The sequence below is a fragment of the Papio anubis genome, chromosome 14 (genome assembly GCF_008728515.1).
Source record: "Papio anubis isolate 15944 chromosome 14, Panubis1.0, whole genome shotgun sequence".
Lineage (NCBI taxonomy): Eukaryota > Metazoa > Chordata > Mammalia > Primates > Cercopithecidae > Papio > Papio anubis.
This window is the reverse complement of record NC_044989.1, coordinates 33534874-33555963: the sequence shown is the minus strand read 5'-3', so window position 1 is coordinate 33555963 and position 21090 is coordinate 33534874. Positions and strand designations below refer to the sequence as shown.

General features: G+C 42.0%; 2 protein-coding genes and 1 long non-coding RNA gene across 5 annotated transcripts in view; all 3 read left to right on the top strand.

Moving 5' to 3' along the window:
* Window positions 1-13388: 13388 nt before the first annotated feature.
* On the top strand, window positions 13389-15156 carry LOC116268505 (myeloid-associated differentiation marker-like). The gene has a single exon (XM_017947429.2). It carries the CDS (start codon window positions 14105-14107, stop codon window positions 14567-14569), a length of 465 nt encoding a protein of 154 aa, XP_017802918.1. The 5' UTR covers window positions 13389-14104; the 3' UTR covers window positions 14570-15156.
* LOC101003100 overlaps window positions 13444-21090 on the top strand; it is a 93126-nt gene continuing 85479 nt past the window's right edge. For 2 of the 3 annotated variants that reach the window (XR_636259.4, XR_001893986.3), the window contains exons 1-2: window positions 13444-13551; window positions 18745-18799. This is a non-coding gene — a long non-coding RNA (uncharacterized LOC101003100). Of the gene's footprint in view, window positions 13552-18744; window positions 18800-19558; window positions 19708-21090 lie in introns of all 3 variants that reach the window. The other variant, XR_636260.4, reaches the window with a different exon arrangement.
* Window positions 13619-13894, top strand: LOC116270260 (myeloid-associated differentiation marker-like). Its single transcript, XM_031655069.1, has one exon. It carries the CDS (start codon window positions 13619-13621, stop codon window positions 13892-13894), a length of 276 nt encoding a protein of 91 aa, XP_031510929.1.

The following is a 21090-nucleotide window of genomic DNA, read 5'->3' as shown; positions in this document are numbered from 1 at the left end:
GCCCATGGTACTGTATAATTTTTTCAGGAGGCTATTCATCATGTTTTTAATTACCTATGGCTATGTTTCACATTTCACGGGAAGCATAGACAGGGAAGCCCAGGAGTTCACCTGATTTTATGGGCAGTAGGAAGACAGATGGTTTAATAGTGCCAATAACATAACTACCTGTCCACTGGTCAGGCAGCTTAGAGTAAGCTCTATGTCCACATATCCAGTATAGCCCAGTGGGGGCCGCCCAGTCCCAGTGGGATTCTGGATGGGCCCAAATGGTCTGCAACTTCGGAAATTTACTGAATGGATTTTTCTTAGTGTGGTTTGAAGTCCAGTAGGTGGCTGTTTCTGTGGTACTATTACACAGTTTCTGTCCCAGACAACTAAGTTGTCCTACAGGATGAGAGAATGTTTTTCTTTAGCTATGCAATATTGTCCAATAATTGAGATTTTTAGAACTCAGAAATTATCAGGGTGATTCTTTTGGGCTGGGAATTCATCAGGCACTGGGCCTATAGGCACTAATTCTCAGGCTTCCTATGGCCACTGATCTCCCATTACAGTTCCTCCACAAACATAACATGAAGTGACATTTAGAGACTGGGCTACATACCTTGGATAGAATAGCATTATATAAACAAGTTTCTTTTAAAGTCCTGGTACACGTATAATAACTATAAAATAATAGGACTGTAGCAATCTTTTATCCTACCTCAGTGACTTGATGTATGTACTGGGAACAGTTCCCAGTCTGAGGAAGGTCAGTTGAAGTCCTTACTGTACAAGTCCAAATTTTAAGGAAAATGAGTCTCACGATCAGTTTCCTCATGCTTCAGCCATGCGTGGACCAGTCAGCTTCCAGGTGTGACTGGAGTAGGGCTTGTCATCTTCTTCAGAGTCACTTTGCAGGAGTTGGAGAAGCTGCTCTCATCCACGTACAGCTCCCAGTCTACTGATGTTTAAGGATAGTCTCAGAGGTTGGGCCCACTAGAATAAACTGAGTCCAATACCTCTACACAGTTATGTTCAACTGGGCTCTCTGATACCGGGAGCAAGGTGATGGGGTTTAGGGTGTTGTAAACTGTAATGGTTATGTGGGGATTTTCACAGAGCAAGCTTTGGTATCTAGTTAGTCTAGCATTCATTAGCTAATGATGTCCTTTGGTATTTATTAAAGTCACCACAGCATGGGGGACTTTATGTTTAGGTTTTGCCCAAGAGTTAGCTTATCTGCTTCTTGTGCTAACAGGGCCATTGCGGCCAGGGCCCTTAGACATGGGGGCCAGCCTTTGGAAACCCCATCTAGTTGTGTTGAGAAATACGCCACAGTCTGGGTTAAAACTCCAACTGCCTTTTTTTTTTCTTTTTGACATATACAGTGTAAAAGTTTTGTCAGGTTAGGTAGCCCCAGGGCTGGGACCGACCTGAGTTTTTCTTTTAACTCATGAAAAGTTCATTGCTATTGGTTGTAATAGATGTAGTTTATCCAATCTACATTTTTATTAATTGTCACCCACTAAAATATTGACTTAAATCCTGTAGCTATTTGATTTCAAGCTTTAAATTGATCTGGTATTCCTTGCAGGGCTCCAACTGCATCTAAATAGATGTGAGAGTCAAAAGACCCATAAGGGGCTTCTCTTGCTTTACAATGTCTTATATTTTTCTCCCTCTGGTTGATTAAATGCCAGAGTGAAAGGGATAGCCAAATGGACTAAAGTACAAGTGCCACTCCAGTTATTCAGCAGAGTGCTCAGTAAAGGTCCACCACAATACCACCCCACATCCACTTGGGGATGAACAAGGGCTGACTGATTGATAAGTTCTTGGAAATTCTTAAGCTCATCGCATTCCTTCAGGTCTCCAAGGAATGCTAAGTTTCCTCCCTGTTGTGAGAGACATGAAGTGAACTTAGTGTCAGGAGACGGAAGCTGGATGGCCCTTGGGGGCTGACCCACAAGGTGCCGGACTTCGGGATATAGCAGAGAGAGCTTGGCATGACTTATTACTCCCGGCTGTAGAATCCTGGAAAACAGCTACCATGCAGCCTACTCCTGGTCAACTGGCGAACCACCTTAGTGGAAGGGGGACAATCTGGGCCTCTGGCCTGCCATGTGCACAAGCATAACAACTGCTTTTGTTTAACGTGCAGATGGAATATTTGATCCATTTTAACCACGCATTTGCATCTTGGTATCCTGTCTTAATTGCTAAAGTTTAAGTCTTTAACTTCTATGATCCTCCAGTAAAATGAACATATGGTTTTAGGAAATTACAGAAACCGGTTGGGGCAGTCCATCCTTGGTCTTTAGTGGTCCACAGACCATTTGACCAACTATGGCATGAAGGCTCTACATCGGGGGGCAAGATTCCTGGTTGGCACTGGGGTCTTTATCGAAATCTCCCCAGATTAAATGGTCCTAGTTTACTAATGCCCAGTCTGAGGAGATTTAAGAGCGACAGAAGTACTTTTCTGAAGTAAAAAACTGTCTTTGATTTGGCAAGTTTCTACAGGGTATAACAAGGCAGCATTAAATGCAATAGTTTGAGGAGAAATTGACTTGGTTATGTTAACAACTAGACAGTCGGTAATAGAATGAGGAAAGAAGAAAGAGTAATAGAATAGATGAACAGAGTTAAATTTTTCTTAGCTTTAGTTTGGTAGGGTTTTCCCATGGGACTATGGCCCACGACTCTGGAGGGGGTGGCACTTTCTTGACTCGGGTGGGATGAGTTCATCCTTTTTTGCTGTACGAACAGAAGTCTTGGTGGTTAGCAGCACAAGGTAGGGTCTTTCCCAGGCTGGCTCGAGTTTTTCTTCTTTCCACCCTTTGATGAGAATATTATCTTCAGGCTGGTGCTGGTTTACTGGAAATTCTAGGGGTGGTACATGTGCTAAAAGACTTTTAGTTTTGAGGGAAAGGAAAGTAGAAGATAAACTAAGTATATAATTTCTAAGAAACTGACCTTTTGTTTTAAATGTGGGGACATCAACAGTGGACTTTATAGTCTTTGGTGCCTTCTTACTGAGAAATTTCCTTTAGCACCTATTTTTATCAGTTTCTAGACCAAAGAAATCCAAACACCATTTTATATTTAATAATGCTTTTAGTATGATTTTTATACCTGATAAGCTAAATTTTACCTTTACATTAGTGTATTATTGTTAAACCTAATTTTAATAAAACCTTGTAGACATATTTATCTAATTTTTAATGTTTGACCATAAAGTAAGATTTTACAGACTCTTTTTAACCTTTTATAATTTTTGCTAAAGAGCAGGTTGGTGCTTTAAGAAAAACCTATTATAATTTTATTTTAATGTCCAGTTTACAGAAAAACTGGATGATACCTCTTTAACTTTAGCTAATATGTTTACACACAGAATTTACACACAATTAACATTTTAAAACTTGCTTAAACAATTAAAACAATTTTTTAACCTTTTAATGTAGGTAAAAATCCACATTCTTATGCCTCCTTACAATCCCTTTACCAAAGGTATACTTTACTTTCCTTATACACCGTGCACATAAACTGTCTCTTCAATAGTTTTATATTCAGGAGGACTAATTACTTTTAAATTATGCAACATTTCTTGAATAAATTCTTTTTCTAACACACATTTTTTTAATAACTTTTTTTTTCTTTCACGACTTTTATGGGCAATTTTTTGACATGCCTTAACTTTCTGACTTATTACAAACATTTCTTTCTTTAAACAACCAGTTAATTTATTTCAGGACAAGAATTTACCATATAACATTCTTTTTACATAAACTTCCCCTCCCCCCTTTTTTCCCCCGAAGATAACCATTCTTTTCCAAAGTGAACTTCCTTTATGTCTGTGGACTAGACTGTCTAAGGCCACAAGATTAGAAGTTACTATAATACATGCTACACTGTTAACTTCAGCAAATTTTACTTTTGTTGAAAACCTTGTAAGTTTGGGATTTCAATTATCCTTTGCTATTAATAAGACCTTGTTTAGTCTAAATTAACTTAGAATTGGTATAGATGGGTTTCTTTTTTTTTTTTCCTTCAGTTACACAGGAGAAAGCATCAATCATCCTGTCCTGAGGGAGTTCCTCCTAGGTCTGGTAGGACCTTTGTATGCTAATTAAGATTTAGATCTCCTGTTAGGAAACCTGCTGGGTTAAGGGAATTTTCAGTGGTTAATGTTAAATCATCTTTTTTCCCCCCCTTAGGATACTTCTGAACTGGTGAGGTATACTCACAATGAGATTTCCTCTAAAAGTCATTTTTCTACTTTCTTCTGTTAACAAAGCAGTTGCTGCTACAGATTGAATGCATTTTGGCCATCCACAGATAGGTTAAGGATTTTTTGATAGGAAGGCTACAGGTTGTCAGTGACCTCAGTGCTTTCGGGCTATGCCCTTGTTTACGCTGACAACAAAGTGGTATTGGGGTGTTATAGGGTTATGGAGAATACCTTTAATTATCAATTATAGGTTTCAAATTTACCCTGGCTTTTAAAGGAATATGGTATACTTTTTTTTAACTACTTGTATATCTCTCTTTCTCTGACTTTGTCTCTATCTTTGACTTTCCTTTTGCCTGTCTCTTTCTCTCTCTCTGCCTCTCTCTTTCTCCCTCTCTTTCTCTCCTTGACTCCCTCTTTGTTTCTCTGTCTCTTCCTCTCTCTCTTTGCCTCTTGTCCTCTCTGTCTCTTTCCTTTCTCTCTCTCTGCTGGTCTTTGCTTGCCTCTGCCAGCTGCTTATGCTGCTGTTCTCTCAACCACTGTGGGGTGGAGGGTCTAAAACCAGCTGTAACCAAGTGTCTATGTATGGGAACTGGTCTGGGTGCCCTGGCTTACAGGTTACCTTGTGCCATACCTTTGAAACAAGGGACCAGGCTTCCTTCTGATGGCCAACCTACCTCTAATGCTGGCCAGTCTATCTTACACAAAGTTTTAAGTTTTCCTGGTGTCCCAGTACTCTATAGTCTCCCTTAAATCCTTTTTTGAAAATTTTCAACACAGTTCCTGGTGGGGTGGGCTTACTTTGTGCCTGATCCATGCTTCCTCGAGAAAAAACACCACACTCACACCACACACATACCAAAAACAAAGAACCGGTAAAAAGGGCATACACACACTTTTACAGTTTATACCAAACCAGAATCAAAACCAAAATCAGAGTATCAAGAAATCCAAGCCAGGCCAAAACCCAAAACCAAAGTATCAAGCAATCCAAGTCAAGTCAAAAACAAAAACCAAAGTGCTGGTACAGGCACATCATGGGTGATCAGGCCATGCTTCCACTCAAATGGAATGGGCAAGTTCCCAAGACCAGTCCTGTCAAGCAATTCAAACAAAGTCAAAACCAAAACCAAAGTGCGAATAAAGGCACGCCGTGGGTGATCAGGCCACGTTTCCACTCAAATGGAGTGGGTAAGTTCCAAAGACCAGTGTTACCAAGTTTTAGATGTCCGGACTCTAAGTGCCAGTTCCTTTCTAGTGTTCAGTCACTGCGTTGATCCTCCAAAGTGGCCAGCCACACACTGCTCTGGCAAGGCATCCCACCAAGGCAAATGCCTACCCGGGAGTGCTCTCAGGATCTGCGTCACTTGGGCTGGTCAGAGTCCCCTGCAGGAATGTTCCACAGGGCAGGCTTAAGCCGCCTAAGGAGCTACCTCGACCACCCACCAATCACCTCGGTTCCCAGTCAGGGAACAAAGAAATGTAGCAGGAAGAGCCGCAGACAAAACCCCTCGACACCAAGTTAAAGAAGGAAGGGGTTTATTCAACCAGGAGCATCAGCAAGACTCCTGTCTCAAGAGCCAAGCTCCCTGAGTGAGCAATTCCTGTCCCTTTTAAGGGCTCACAGCTCTAAGGGGGTCCATGTGAGAGGGTCGTGATCGATTGAGCAAGCCGGGGGTACCTGACTGGGGACTGCATGCACCAGTAATTAGAACGGAACACAATAGTACAGGGATTTTCACAGTGCTTTTCCATACAATATCTGGAATCTATAGATAACATAACCAGTTAGGTCAGGGGTTGCTCCTTAACTACCAGGCCCAGGGCGTGGCACTGGGCTGTCTGCCTGTGGATTTCATTTCTGCCTTTTAGTTTTTACTTCTTCTTTCTTTGGAGGCAGAAATTGGGCATAAGACAATATGAGGGGTAGTCTCCTCCCTTAGTGTATCATACTTTTTATGGTTAAGTACTTATATGTGAATAAGTATAAGAAAATGATTGCTTATCAGTAGCATATAAATTCAGAGTCAGGAATTATGATGAGGCCAAACAACCACATGTTGTCCAAAAGGGTTGCATTCTGATGGATCAATGCACACAAACTTTGTTTCGTGCACAAAATTATTTAAAATATTATATAAAATTACCTTCAAGATACGTATATGTGATACATACCAAACATTAAGTTTAGACTTGGGTCCTGTCCTCAAGATATCGAATTATATTAATGCATATGCAAGTAACTGAAACTATCCAAAATCTAAAATACTCTACTCCCAAGCATTTCAGATAAGGGTTATTCAACCTGTATAACAAGTGTGCAGTGGGTTCTTATCTAACTTGCAGATTTCCCCCACTATAACCCAGCATTTGACCCTAAGCAGTGGGACGCTAAGTTCAAGTCAAGTCTACAACTTCCACAATTCTCATGCTTATCTTGTCCCACAAATGGAATGACCAGACTTAGTAGGTAATGATACAGGAAATACAGTTAAATTTGAATTTCAGACAAACAATTAATGATTTTTTAGTATAAATGTCTCAAATGTTATATTTACTATATTTATTTATATTATATGCAGTATAAATACATTTCAAATGTTATATTTAGTATATTTAGTTTTATTTAGTATGTCTATACTAAATAAGAATCATGCAACATTTGGCCCATACTTATACTAAAGAAATTGTTTATTTAAATTTAGCTGGGGGTCCTATATTTTATCTGGCAACCCTACTCCCATGAGGTCTGTACTAGGCTGGAAGGCCACCTTCTGGCCTCACATCCCTTATTATGAAGACTCAGTAAGTGCCCATATTCAACGCACAACCACAGGGTACTGCATATTTATTGACAGATTTCTAACAAAGCCTTGACTCCACTCCAATATGCTCTACAAAAAAAAAAATGCCCTCAATCCTGAAATCCCACAGCTTTTCCCTTAACTCCCCAAGTAACCTATATCTGAATTTGTTTTCTATGCACATACTGTCCCCCAAGGAATCAGCGTTTTTCTGCTCTACGGTAATAAGCAAGCCAGATTAAACCCTTTTACTTAGGAAAGTTTCTGTTGGGAGTGAACCAACTCCATTTGCACCTATCCTATCTGGGTAATATCCACCCTTCATCTCCAGCAATAACTGAAGCAAGGATTTAATGTCCAGTATCTGTGGTAAATACAAAAAAAATTAAAAACCCACAAACACATATGAAAATAATGTGAGTACAAAATATACATTAAGTGGCCATTTTTAAGTTTAACTTTAGCCATCAGGTGTGGTTAAAATGTCAATTGCCAAAAACCTATAGTCTCTCATTTTTTTTTTTTTTTTTTTTTTTTTTTTGCAACAGAGTCTCGCTCTGTCACCCAGGCCAGAGTGCAGTGGCAAAATCTCAGCTCACTGCCAGCTCCACCTCCTGGGTTCACGCCATTCTCCTGCCTCAGCCTTCCAAGTAGCTGGGACTGCAGGCGCCTGCCACCATGCCCAGCTAATTTTTTGTATTTTTAGTAAAGACCGGGTTTCACCATGTTAGCCAGGATGGTCTTGATCTCCTGACCTCACGATCTGTCTGCCTGGCCTCCCAAAGTGTTGGGATTACAGGCATGAGCCACTGCACCTGGCCAGAATACAGTAAATATTAAACATACAATTATGTAAACATAATAAATCTATCTGGAATGTAATATGCAAAAGCAGCTCATTACTATTCAGTTTGGTATTTTCCCATTCTTTTAGAAATTTTATTCAGTCAGGAGGTTTCTCACCTTTTTAGCAAATGTTTCAACACTGTGAACCTCAGAGACAGGTGAGAATTTGAATTTTACTCAAAGCAAGCAATTGTCTCATGTCAGTCATAGACTACTGGAGTCATAAATTATCCTATTATTTTTAATCTCAAAAGTATCACTAAACAGGACTAGCTACATAATTAGCGGAACCCGGCCCATAATGAAAATGCATTAGCAATTTCAAGATGGTGAGAGCAGAGCATTAAGCCAACCACGGGGAGCTCAGTGTGACTTTACAGGTAACATGCCCAGGAAGCAACCATGACCATTGAAATCATAAAAGCTAAACTGAATCAACACTTTGGGAGTGCGATTACTGGCATTCCTCTTTCCCCAAGCCAAGTGTTGAAATCATCAGATAAATTGTACTTATTTTTTCTTGATCTCATTTGATGGTTTCAGCTAATCCCCAAGACCCTACAAAAAGATTGTAGGCACGGTAGCTCACGCCTGTAATCCCAGCACTTTGGGAGGCCAAGGCAGATGGATCATGAGGTCAGGAGATCAAGACCATCCTGGCTAACACAGTGAAACCCAGTCTCTACTAAAAATGAAAAAAAATCAGCTGGGCATGGTGGCGAGTGCCTGTAGTCCCAGCTACTCAGAAGGCTGAGGCAGGAGAATGGCGTGAAACTGGGAGGCAGAGCTTGCAGTGAGCAGGGATCATGCCACTGCACTCCAGCCTGGGCGACAGAGCAAGACTCCGTCTCAAAAAAAAAAAAAAGATTAGGTGACATGGGTTTCCTCCGGCGCAGGAACTGAGTGACTGTGGGGCAGAGATGAGAGGAAGGTGTTTACTACATGTCCTTTTGTGCCTTGTGTGTTTTGAACCATGTGATGTGAATATATCATCTAGTCAAAACTGAATATATATATTTAAGGAGAGGTTTGGAGTCTCAGATCACACCCAGATGAACAAACCACAGAAATTTTGAATGTGCAATGGAGGTCACCATTTCTGTGTTTTACTTTTCTGTTTTTCATGGAGTATGCCTCAGTGGAAAGATAGTCATAAAATATTCTAGGATTCCTTTAATCATCAACAATCACAAAATATTCCAGGACGCCTTTAGTAAAATTTCAAGGGTAGGCCGAATAAGGTAAAACTGTTTCTGTGCTTCACAAATTGCTTTAACCCATAATGCAGGGTATGTTTTCAGTTTGAGATTATTGTGAATTATGTGACAGAACATTGTTCTCATTTTGATCTAGCAGTTCAGAGCCTAATTCAAGCTCAACATTCATAACCATTGGGGCCATCTGGGCCACATGTCTGTGTTTCTAAAGCTTTCCCTTGGATTTAAACTCTTATCTTAGTCAGGATTTATTTTTCATGATTCCATTTTGATTTGTCTTTTTATTTTCTTCTTTTATTTTATGATTCTTTTAAATCATAAGAACTACTTCATGGAATGAGGTGGACTATTCTCAGTTATTCTCAGTATTTATTCCAGAAAGTAACCATAAGTATAGGAGAATACACTTGAAGGGTTTTATACTGTTTTCTACAGTATTAACTGGTCCTTTTGGGTCTTAAAGAGTAGCTCACTAAGCAAAGAAGTAGAATACTGAATTAAGAATATGACTACATTCACTAAAAAACTGATTGCTTTGTAATCTTAAGAACAAACTTCAAACCAAGCTACATATTAATTATGAGACAAAAGTTATGAGACAAAATGCACAAACTTCTAACCTTCTACTAACTGTGAGGGGCAGAGCCTGGGCTGGAACCGAGTATGTCCTGAAGTTAAGGAAAGATTTTCCCGGGATGGAGGCAGATGAGAGAAGTGATGTGGGAGCCAGAACCAAAGACAGGCAGGAAAGATACATTTGGGAGGGGACCAAAATCCAGATTAGGACTAGCATGTTGGAATATTATCCAGATAAGGATTTTGCCATAATCCAAATTAATACCAACATTTTAGAATACTATTAGTACCATCTATAAATCACACCTGCACTTATTTTCTATTTGTAACATTGTTAATAATTGCAAAAAAACTCAGGAACAATTGAAATGACCAAACATAAGGGATAAATGGTTAACTATCTATCCAAAGAAGAGAACGTTATACAGCCACTAAAAATAACTGTTTCAAAAAGTATGATGAGCCAGGCACAGTGGCTCATGCCTGTAATTTCAGCACTTTGGGAGGCTGAGGCAGGAGGATCATTTGAGGCCAGGTGTTCAACACTAGCCTGAGCAACATAACAAGAGCTTGTCTCAAAAAAAAAAATTTTTTTTTTAATTAGCTTGGCATGGTGGCATGCCCCTGTAGTTTCAGCTACTTGGGAGGCTGAGGCAGAAAGATTGCTTGAGCCCAGGAGTTCAAGGCTGCAATGAGCTATGATTGTGCTACTGCACTCCAGCCTGAGTAACAGGGCAAGACCCAAGACCCAAGACTGCCTCTAAATATACATATATATATGTATATGAGATACATATATTTGAATATATATAATATATATAAAAGCTGCACAAAGCAGATGCATTTTTTATATATATATATATATAATGATATAGTTAAACTTTCAAATTTTCAAATACAATGCTGAGTGAGCAAGGAGAATATAATTTTGCTAAATTGACCCAGGGAAGAGGTGTTAAGGGAGGTAATAGTTACGTGTGTTTACATACACAGTCAGATTGTAATTTTATTGTCTTTTTTATAATTTCTTCTACTTGAAAACATTTTACAATAAATATCTACTATGTTTTAAAGCTAGAAAAATTATTTTGTAAGGTTTTCCACAACAAAGTCCTTGACTACAATAAGTCTGCCAGTGTGCAGGCATCCTTGCTGAATCATAGGTCCATTCTGGTCCCTCAAGGTAGAGATAAGAACTAAACTCCTAATGCTTGACAATATAATGCACACAGAAGATGTGTCCCAGAGACCTATAGAAACATGACATCCAAATCAATTAAGGCAACATATATGAAAGCACTTCTTAAAATCAGCAATGCAGGTGAATATCAGATACATTTAAAAGAACAAGCAAACTGACCAAATTGAACATTTTACAATTGTCAGTAATGTATTCTCATATATATGTCTTTTAGAGAGAACACTGGCGAATAAGGGCATCTTTTGTAAACCAGGGCCCTCAGATGTTCTCTTTAGTCACTAGATTCCACATAGAAAGGACTGGAAGAGCTTTTTGCAGCAACTTTGCATTATGTGGGTAACACTAGCAGCAGCCTGTCACTTCCTGCAGCACCCAGTGCAGTGACCATATTGAAAGTTTAACCTAGATTTGCTGACCATCAATGAGCAAGAACCTCAGTGGTACAAAAGCAACAAATACAAGTTTACAAACTTTCTTCATCCTTTTGCTCTATGGAAATAACATTTTCTATTTGGGACTTCAAACCCAATGACTCAAATGAAATTCTCACCCCATGTAATCTGGTCACACCTTCAAACAAATAATTTATATTGAGCACGGCTATCTGCCCAATAATGTAATGAATGCAGATGCTCGTTTAATGTAAACATACAGTGAAGAGAAGTAGCATGAGCAAGTGTCTGCCATGTGCTGGGCAGAAGCTGGACTCTGCAGTCTGGGTGCTGCTGGTATCTCCCAGTACCCCAGTGAGGCAACTGCTCCCACATATGGTTTGGACCGGGAGGGAGTTTCCACGGCATATGTAAACTGTCATGGTGCCTGTGGGAGTGTAGCAGTGAGGACGACCAGGACACTCTCATCACCATCTTGGTTTTGGTGGGTTTTATTTAGCTGGCTTCTTTACTGCTTCCACAGCCTCAAAGAATCAACATGCAGTTTTCTCTGAGATCTTTCTTTTAAAAACATACTTTCACTCTCAAAACAGCAGAGAATGAAACCGTAACTGTTTATATGCTTGAATACAAATTATTTCTGCCTCAGGAAAGAAACTTTTCAGTATATTTAATTCATAAGTATCGCTTTGAATGAGGAAGTACATAAATGAATGAATTTATGAATGAACAAATGCATGAATATGAAGAACTTTGAAACTGGAGTCTATAAGAGAGCCAGGGCACTTATTCATCCAAGGACAGATAGCCTCAGAGAGTAGAGTTGCACAAAGCAGATGCAAAGAAAGGGTGAAGCTGAGTGCATGGCTTCTCAGCCCTCCACTTCCCCACAGCTTGTGGCCCCTAGAGACTAGGCTTTGGGTGTGAACCTCAAAGAATGACAAGCAACAAAATGACTGCAGATTTTCCTGGAGCAAGTCTTGGTCATAGATCAATAATAATAACAACAGCCAGGCATGGTGAGTCTTGCCTGTAATCCCATCGTTATCAGAAAGGGGTATCTGGCGATCTGGACCCCAAGAGAGGGTTCTTGGATCTTGATCAAGAAATAATTCAAAGAGTCTGTACAGTAAAGTGAAAGCAAGGTGATCAGGAAATTAAAGGAATAAACGCATGGCTACTCCAAAGAAAGCAAGTTGATTAGGAAAGTAAAGGAATAAAAGAATGGCTACTCCACAGAGCAGCCCAGAGGGCTTCTGGTTAACTACTTTTATGGTTTTCTGATTATATGCAAAACAAGGGGTGGATTATTCATGTCTCCCCTTTTTAGACCATATAGGGTAACTTACTGAGGTTTCCATGGCATTTGTAAACTGTCATGGCGCTGTTGGGAGTGTGGCAGTGAGGGTGACCAGGACACTTTCATCACCATCTTGGTTTTGGTGGGTTTTGGCAGGCTTCTTTACAGCAACCTGTTTTATCAGCAAGGCCTTTATGACCTATATCTTGGGCTGACCTCCTGTCTCATCCTGCGACTTAGAATGCCTAACCTCTGGGAATGCAGCCCAGTAGGTTTCAGCCTTTTTTTTAACCCAGCTCCTATTCAAGATGAAGTTGCTCTGGTTCCAACGCCTCTGACCCCAGCACTTTAGGAAGCTGAGGTAGGTGGATCACTTGAGACCAGGAGTTCAAGACCAGCCTGGGCAACATGGCGAAACCCCGCTTCTACTAAAAACACAAAAAATTAGCCAGGCAATTTGTGGTGCCTGGTGCCTGTAGTCCCAGCTACCTGGGAGGCTGAAGTTGGAGGATCACCTAAGCCTGGGATGTCAAGGCTGCAGTAAGCCCTGATTGTGCCACTGCACTCCAGCCTGGGCAACAGGGTGAGACCCTATCTCAAAAAAACTAAAAATTAAAAATACTTAGGCTGACTTGAAGCCTTTATAAGGAGGGAGAGCCGGGCCTTGCCGGGCCACCGGCCCGCTGCGCCGCCCCAGGCCCTGCCGCTACCACCGCCTGCCCCTGGTCCCTGCCAGAGCAGGGTTACCGTCACACACGCGCCCACGCCTACCGCCGCCGTGCACTTCCGCTGGGTTCCCTCCACCGCAGCCCACACAGGTACTGGAAGCCGTGGAAGGAGATGGGCGGGACTTCCCCTGGTCAAGGTCCGGCTTCTTCCGGACTTGGTGGTGCTCTGTTCCTGTGCTGCGGGGTGTCGGGTTCTGGGAGGGAGGAGCCCAGTCCCAGTGGATACTGACGTTGTCTCTCGCTCTCTGGCGCTTTTCCCAGCCTTTTCCAGGTGTGTGACTTAATCCGTTTCCACAGCCAGACCTTTCTCTGTGAGTTCCTCAGCCGGGACTGCCGCCATGCCGGTGACTGTTACCCACCCAACCGTCACAACCACCGTGGGGTCCCCCACCGTCATAGGGTCCCCTAGGGCCCTGACCCAGCCCCTGGGCCTCCTCCGCCTGCTGCAGCTGGTGTCCACCTGCATGGCCTTCTCGCTGGTAGCCAGCGCAGGCACCTGGAGGGGATATATGGGTAACTGGTCCATGTTCACCTGGTGTTTCTGCTTTGCCGTGACCTTGGTCATACTCCTCGTGGAGCTGGGCGGGTTCCAGGCCCGCTTCCCCTTTTTTTGACGCAACTGCCCCATCACCATCACCTGCTATGCGGCCCTCCTGTGCCTCTCGGCCTCCATCATCTACCCCATCACCTACGTGCAGTTCCTATCCCATGGCCCTTCCCGCGACCACGCTATCGCCGCCACTGTATTCTCTGGCATCGCGTGTCTAGCTTACGCCACCGAAGTAGCCTGGACCCGGGCCCGGCCCGGCGAGATCACTGGCTACATGGCCTCTGAGCCGGGGCTGCTGAAAGTGCTGGAGACCTTCGTGGCCTGCCTCATCTTCGTGTTCATCAGCAGCCCCTACCTGTACCACAACTGGCTGGCCCTGGAGTGGTGCGTGGTGGTGTACACCGTCTGCTTCGTCCTGGCAGCCCTCACTATCCTGCTGAACCTGGGACACTGCACCAACATGCTGCCCATCCCCTTCCACAGTTTCCTGTTGGGGCTGGCCTTGCTGTCCGTCCTCCTCTATGCCACTGCCCTTGTCCTCTGGCCCCTCTACCAGTTCAACGAGAATTATGGTGTCCAGTCCTGGCAGGCAAGAGATGTGAGCTGCAGCGACAGAAACCCCTACCTTGTGTGTATCTGGGACCGCCGACTGGCTGTGACCATCCTGACAGCCGTCAACTTGCTGGCCTATGTGGGCGACCTGGTGTACTCTGCCCACCTGGTTTTTGTCAAGGTCTAAGACTCCCAAGGGGCCCCATTTGCCTCTCCAACCTCTTCATCCTTCTTTCCCGAGTTTTCTTACTGAGTATTCATTTCCTGTGTTTTCTTCTTCCCTATCTCCCCTCCTCCCCCTTTTTCTTTCCTTCCCAATTCATCGCACTCTTTCCCAGTTCTCTGATGTATGTTCTTCCCTTTCCTCTGCTGTTTCCTTGCTATTTTGTTCTGTTGCCCACAACCTGTTTTCACCCCTAAGCTGTTTCTCTTTTTCCACTCTCTTCTTTCCTTCCTCATCTCTTTTCTAGGTTTGCTTTTGGTTTTCTCATCTGCCTGTTTCCCAACCATCTTCTCCTATTTCCTTGGGAGCCCTGAGGCTTTTCTTCTCCTGCCCCCACGCACCTCCAGAGGTGATGAGCTCCAGATCTCCACACCCCTTGCAGCTGTCAGTGCCACGTCCTCCCAAGGGGCCTTCTGCCCACCCCTGCCCTAGCTGTGCCTTAGTCAATGTGTACCTGTGTGTGTTTGGGGGAGTGGGAATTGGGCCCCCTTTCTCCCAGTGGAGGAAGGTGTGCTGTGCATCTCCCCTTTAAATTAAAAAATATTTGTGTATCTCTGGAGGTCAGTAATTTCCAGTGAGCGAGAGGCTTTAAGCACAGACCCTGGGTCCCTAGGCCTTGCCTGGCACTCTGCTTTGCCAGAGATTGGCTCCAGAATTTGTGCCAGACTTATAGAAAACCCATTGCCTAGAGACCATCTTAAAGGAAGCAAGGGATGGATCCCTTTCATTCCTCCTGTTCTTCACGGTATCAAAAAAAAAAATGTCAGGCAAAGAACCATAGGATCTTGAAGACAACTGTTTGAAGTATTTGTGAGGGACAATAACGTGGCCTTCCAGCCTCAGTGTTAAAAATAACTTTTAACACTGTGTCCTTTTAACTTTTAACACAGTGTCCTTCAGAACGTGTGGAAAGAGATAATAAGTAAATAAATGAATAAACAACATGTCCTGCTTTGGCAGAGAGGAGAAAATGGCCACTGCCGGCCTTCAAGGCAGTATCAGCTTGGGGTTTTTTCTTTCTTTCTTTTCTGTTTCCTGGTCATGAGGGCAGAAATTACTGGGTGGCCCTTAAAAAAAAAAAAAAAAAAAAAAAAAAAGTTTCAGTCTGGCAGGGTGGCTCACACCTGTAATCCCAGCACTTTGGGAGGCCGAAGTGGGTGGATCACTTGAGGTCACAAGTTCGAGACCAGCCTGAGCAACGTGGCAAAAATTTGTCTCTACTAAAAATACAAAAATTAGCCCGGCATGGTGGAGGGTGCCTGTAGTCCCAGCTACTTGGGAGGCTTAGGCAGGAGACTGACTTGAACCCAGGAGGTAGAGTTGCAGTGAGCCGAGATTGTGCCACTGCACTCCAGCTTGGGCAACAAAGCCAGACACTGTCTCAAAAAAAAGCTGGTCACAGTGTCTCATACCTGTAATCCCAGCACTTTGGGAGGCCAAGGTGGGTGGATCACCTGATGTCAGGAGTTTGAGATCAGCCTGGCCAACATGGTAAAACCCCATCTCTACTAAAAATACAAAAATTAGCCAGGCATGGTGGCGGACCCCTGTAATCCCGGCTACCTGGGAGGCTGAGGGACAAGAATCGCTTGTTTGAAAGTGGGAGGTGGAGGTTGCAGTGAGCTAAGATCATGCTATTGCACTCTAGCCTGGGCAACAAGAGCGAAACTCAGTCTCAAAAAAACAAAGGAGGTTTCTTTTTTCTCTATTGTGAGCTGATGTGAAGGTGAGGATTGCTGCTGCCCTAGCCAGAGGAATGGCTTTGCTTGAGTGTGTGGTGCAAATACCCAGGTGTTGCTGTGTGCTAGTTGCTTCTTGCTGCTGCTTCCTGCTTCTCTGGGACTCACATGCATAGTGCAGTATATATAAATGTGTGTTTTTGTGTGTGTGTGTATATATATATATGTATATATTTTTTAATCCCCTGGAACTTTTGGTTCCCATCAGCTCCTGCTGTTAATCATAGAAAAGAAAGCTTGCACCTTCCCTGACACCCACATCCATAATGTTTTTTTAAATATCAATATAAAGGTAAAAAACGGAAAAAATAATAATATAACAATAGTGATAGTATAGTTTTAGTAATAATAGGTAACATTTTTGAGTGTTTACCATGTTCCAGGCACTAAATTAAGCTCATTTCCTCAATCATCTCAACTAAGCTTCACTATAATCCAATTAAAAGGTACTATTATTAGCTCCATGTTACAGATCAAAATTCTGGCACAGAGAACACATTTAACTAGCCTAAACTACACAGCTAGTCTTATGCTATACATATGGTAATTAAATTACAAGGTGCCAATTATATTTTACATTTTATAAGAAATTAGATTGTATTAGTGTGGTCAATGTTTCTCAACCCAGCTGCACATTAGCACCACCTAGCATCCTTCACGCTTGGAGTTCTGTGCAATGATTCTTACATGTCAAGTTAAAGGACTTCTATTCAGTAGTGCTCAGATGATTCTGGGTCCTAATCTTAGTGCTGAGGCAGGACTACCCTTGAGGGAGTCAGCCAGGCCCTTGGGTCACAGACACACTGGTGGAGTAACTGACAGGCATTGGAGACCACCCCTCATTTGCATATAGACTCACAGCCCAGCTAACACCAAAAATGCCCTCCTCTCCAGCTCTGTGTTGTTAGAAACCTCAAGTACAAAATTTTGATGTTTATTTCTTCAGATTACCTAAATAATGTTTACATTGAGAAATAAACAAGGGAAATGCCACCAAAAATTTGAATAAAAAGACTGCAGTATAATACAAACTTTCTTCCAGGGAAAACACGCTGAAATAATTCATAGACTGTGAAAGCTGGTAAAACATGTATAGATCATCCAGTCTAATGGTCTCAGTCCTGGCTGCACAGTAAAATCATTTTGAGAAGCTATTAAATAATACAATGCCAGCTCCCACCCCACAATGTCTGATTTAATTGATCTGGGGTAGTACCTGAAAAATGGTACTTTTAAAAGCTCCCAAGGGGATTTTTAATTTTTCAGCCATCATGGGGAAGCACTGATTTAGCCCAGCCCCTCATTACCTGTAAAATGGCTTGCCTAAGGCCACCTAGAATGTCATAGGCAGTGCCACATATCTCTCTCTAGTCTTCTTTGAATCTATATTGAATCAGAACTATAGTTACTTTCTGAAAATACTCAAGAAATCTTCTTAGAAAAAGTGCTAACTGTAAGACAAAGAAAATCAAAATCAAACATGATTACAAATATATACACTAATACCTAACATATCACAATTGTGACTTTTCAGTGAGTCGGTGTGTTAATTGTAATTGCTCATTAAAGGTGTTCTATTTTCTTTGCTTCAGTTATAGAGAGTGTGAAATGTTTCAGAGAAACCACATGGAAAGGTGATTGTCCAGATGCTGGCTAATGGGCAATGTCTTTGACCACATAGGGTTACATGCTCAGTGTGATGCTCTGAAAACCATTGCAGTTAATGAGCTGATCCTAATTGTGCTCATTTTCCAGCAACCTCAATAGGCTTGTATCCTGGGAGACAGAATGTGTTTGTGGTCACTCATTCTAACCCCAGAAATCAAGGAAAATAACAGACTTCCACAGAAGCTGAACTGACCAGGCGATACTGTGACTAGGCAAGCATGGGCTTTTGACAGTAAATCCCAGAGAGGAACAGAGAGATGCAGATACTTGATCATTCTTTGCCTATAAACACAATGCTTACATACCCCCAAATCTGACTGTGAGTATATGTTTTGGGCAAACAAAATAAATATTTCTGTTTGCAAGCTAAAGAAAATAAAATATCAAAGCTAAATCCTATATGAGCTTAGTATCTTCAGTCAGCCACATAGAAATAGGCCAGTTTTGTGTGGAAAATGTTTCAGACAAATTAAGAATATTAAAAACAGTGAAGTTAAAGGTAATGTTTAATTTTACTTTCCAGACCACAAATTTTTAAGGCCTCTAGCCCAACCATTTATGCAAAGTGCTAATTAAAAATGTTATCTGTATATTAAAGGAGTTTCTTATATAGTGTTAGAATCCAGTGCATTCAGCAAATGTGGATTGAGTGTTTACGACGTGACTTATTGAAAATATTATACAGCAGGGTGACCAGCTGGGAAATTAATTTGTGCTTTTTTTTGTTCTCAGTTGCTGCAGAGCCATCTGAAAGGAAGGAATCAAGCCTCTGTGTTCTGGAAGTCAGGTACTTTTCACTCCCAAAAACACAGGTTCATTTGTGGTGGGTCTGAGGCTAGGTGCTCTGGGTTATCCAGTGCTTCCTGAAGCCCTAGTTTTGAAAGAAGAAGCAGGATGAATTTTTCTGTATTGGAGATTGGCAGGGGAGGATTAGGCGTTGCTCCACTTGATAATGATGCAGAATTGTGAATAAGGACAAGGTCTGCAGATTCTTCAGCTCAGTGGCAGGGTCTTGATGGTGTCAGGCACTTAAAGGGTACAGGGCAGGACATCAGGAGCCCAGTCTGGAGACCTACCCAAGATGCTCTCATGTGGAGTTTCCACAGAACCTGAGCAAGGACCTGGACCTGGAGATGTGGAATAGCAATACTGGGCCCATAAATGGGACCACAAATGGACCCAACATCTGAGCCACAGCATCCTGTGACCATAAGAATAACAGTCATAAATGGATGAGACCAGGGATTTGCCCCACTCAAGAACGGGGAGGCTGCAGGACCACTTTATAAGGATGACACAAGCCTATAGCATGACTGTACAAAACAAGGTTGGACATCTTTTAAAATGATTAATATTGGATTTTTCACTGGTTTGCACATGTGGGAGCTAATACCAGTTCTCATAAAATCCTTCTTAAGAAAGATAAAATTATTCCCTCAATGTCAGGAAAAAAAATTGGTATCTATTACATATGTGTAAGAAGCTTTATTAACAAATAATTTGTGTCACTAAATCACTTGAATGTAATGCAATTATATTTTTTCAGCCATAATCTAATTCAGATGTTTTGTGACAATGCAAGGAAAAAAATGGATGTCTGGGTGGATATTATTAAAGACTCTTCTCCACATAAATCCCTATCTCTCATTGAATTAGAAAAGGATTTCCTGAGATCTTGCTAAAGAAATCTAAAAGGTAGTTAGTTTAAATTTGAACACTCTCTCATACACAATCTCATTTATTTATTCTTTCAATAAATATATGTATTACATTCCCACTGCCTGGCAGGCATATCTGTATTCAACTCTTCTTTGACGCAGGGCTGTACAGGTATTGGAGATACAATAGAGAGAATGAGAAATATGGTTGCTTTCCTCATGGAGTTTTTAGTTAAGTGAAACAACAAGAAAACTTATCAAAAAATAAAATTTGGTAGGTGGCATAACAGGAGAAGTACGTGTTCTGTATTAGCAAATAGCAGAACATAATTTAGATGAGGGTGGTATCTCAAGGAAGTGATAAACTGAGAGTAAAAGGATAGGAAGAGTCAGCCAGGCGACCATTGCATAAGTTACAGCTTCTCACTATCTCTTCCACCACCAAATTGAGAACATGTAGTGAATTTCAACATTATAAGATCCTTCAAATCCAGGTAAGCATCCATATCAAGAATGTATTTGAAACTAGAGAATTGTCCATAGGATAAAAGAGGGGATGCTGCCTCAGCCAGAGCCCAAGCTCTCTATTAGCCATGCTGCCCTCTGTGTCACTTCACTCAAGAAAAATCCTCCACTTGAGCTATGAATCCCATCCTCTCTGGCCATCTCAAGGCTTCACTTCTCAAATTCTCCTATCTCTACCACCTCAACAATGCCTCCTCTCTACTGGGTCTTTCCCTTTGGTGGCACACATGTCATAATAAGAGACCCATATTTGTTTGCTTTTTAAAGAAGAGGAAAAGAAAGCAAAACAACCTCCTTTGTCCATAGGTAGACACACACACACACACACACACACACACACAGTATACCCTGCTACCACCTCACTTCTCTGCCCCCTTTCACAGCAAAACTCCTTGGAAAAGTGCTATATATTTACCACCCACACTTCCTCATTCCTTCTCCAACCACTTTAGTCAGGCTTTCTACTCCTCCACGGAATTTCACCTCTTACCAAGATCAGCAATTATCTCCTTTTTTCCAAAGCCAATTGACAGTTCCCAGTCCTCATCTTCCTCATCCTCTTGGCCACATTTGACATGCTTGTCTACACTCTCCTTGAAACACTTTCTGCGTCAAGCTCCGACACCCAAACCCTCCCCTGGTTTGGCACTCTTCGGTCTCACGCTGGCTCTGCCTTCTCTACAAATCTATGAATGCTGGCATATCCCCAGGGCTCAGTCCTCAGGTCTCACCTCCTTTCAATCTAACCTTACTCCCTCAGAGATCTCATACACTTTCTTGGGTGCAAATCATATTCACACACTGATGACTCTCAAGTTTCTGTGTCAGGCTTACTCCTCTCCCACAAACTCCAGATTCCTCAAACCTCCTGCCTCCTTCACAGCCCTTCTGTAAA